Below are 1,339 nucleotides of genomic sequence, written 5' to 3' on the forward strand. Positions count from 1 at the left end.
TGCATTTGCCTATTCTAGATAGATGGATAGTGCCACGTCACAATACTTGGGCTCGTGTGTCTGCCTTATTTCACTCAGCATAATGCTTTCAAGGTTCACCCATGTGCTATGTATCAGGATTTCACAGCACAAGGTGGAGGGTTTCCCCATTCGTTTGACCAAATAGCAAACTCTTACTCCTGAAACCGATAAACAGCGATAAATGCGTGACCTACGTCATTCATAAACCTAGAAGCTAAAAGCTCGTTCAACTTCCTAAGTAAAGGAAGACCATTTGAAAACCTCCAACAAAACACAAAGATGAGTCTCCAGGTCCCCCGTCTAGAACAGGAGCACAGAGGTGCTTTACGCCGTGCCCCCCAGCCCACCCCGGCCCTCGGCTACTTGGCATGCTGACCGCCCTCTTCAAGCACAGAGTGAGGGTCCGCCTCCTGCCCTAGGGGGCAGGAGAAGACGCTGGACGTGGCCCCGGAACAGATACAACCCACAGCCCTTGTGCGAGCTCTGGCTGTGACTGGGGCTCGGCCTCTCTCTTCCTCTTCCCTCAGAGCCTCTGCATACTGGGATGGGAAGGAACTCGGGTCAGTGCCACTGACCTTGGCCAGAAACTCGAGGACTTTCATCTTGCTGGTTTCCACGTGGGCCCTCGGGCCCCACTGCAATTCCGAGCAGCCAGGAAGGCTGCCGGGCCCCCGCCGGTATTCCAGGTACTTCTCCTGCACCCAGTCTTTGGTGAGGAGCCTCCGGGGCTCACCGTAGATGAAGTGCTCCTGCCCAGCATACACGCCTATCATGCCCAGAGCTTCCCAGATCTTCTCCTCACGGGCGCAGTTGCCCTCCAGGAAGATCACGCCCAGGACCAGGATCAGGAGGCTGGTCTTGGGTGCGCTCGGGGCACCACTCGGCGACATCCCGTCGTAGGTGAGGCCCAGGGTGGGGACCGTGACGTAGGAGTGGCTGCTGGGGTCCACTTGCTTCACGTCGATGCCAAAGATGAGCTGCAGGACCTCCGAGGCCCTCTTGAAGATCACGGGGAAGTGTCTCTTGTGCTTTCTGATGACCAGAGCCAGGATTTCTGCCTTCGTGGTGGTCTCCTTCCTTCGATTCTTCAGGAGCAGGAACTTCACCAAATGAATCACCTTCTGGCCCAGCCGGTTTCTGTACCAGGGCTCAGTGCCCGGCAGGGCCCGTAGGGCAACAGCCCCCTCCTCTACTAGGCCGCCAGCCCCCTCCCCTCCTGGGCCGCCGGCCCCCTCCCCTCCTGGGCCGCCGGCCCCCTCCGCTCCTGGGCCGCCGGCCCCCTCCCCTCCTGGGCCGCTGGCCCCCTCCGCTCCTGGGC

The 1,339-nt window shown here is 59.5% G+C and overlaps 1 protein-coding gene across 1 annotated transcript; it reads right to left on the bottom strand.

Moving 5' to 3' along the window:
* Positions 1-380: 380 nt before the first annotated feature.
* On the bottom strand, positions 381-1,285 carry LOC101356363 (melanoma-associated antigen 10-like; the record flags this gene model as incomplete). The annotated part of the gene is made up of 1 exon (XM_004391192.1): positions 381-1,285. A coding segment is annotated over one exon (905 nt), but the record flags the coding sequence as incomplete, so codon positions are not given.
* Positions 1,286-1,339: the final 54 nt, after the last annotated feature.

Source organism: Trichechus manatus, unplaced genomic scaffold, assembly GCF_000243295.1.
Source record: "Trichechus manatus latirostris isolate Lorelei unplaced genomic scaffold, TriManLat1.0 scaffold03939, whole genome shotgun sequence".
Taxonomy (NCBI): Eukaryota; Metazoa; Chordata; class Mammalia; order Sirenia; family Trichechidae; genus Trichechus; species Trichechus manatus.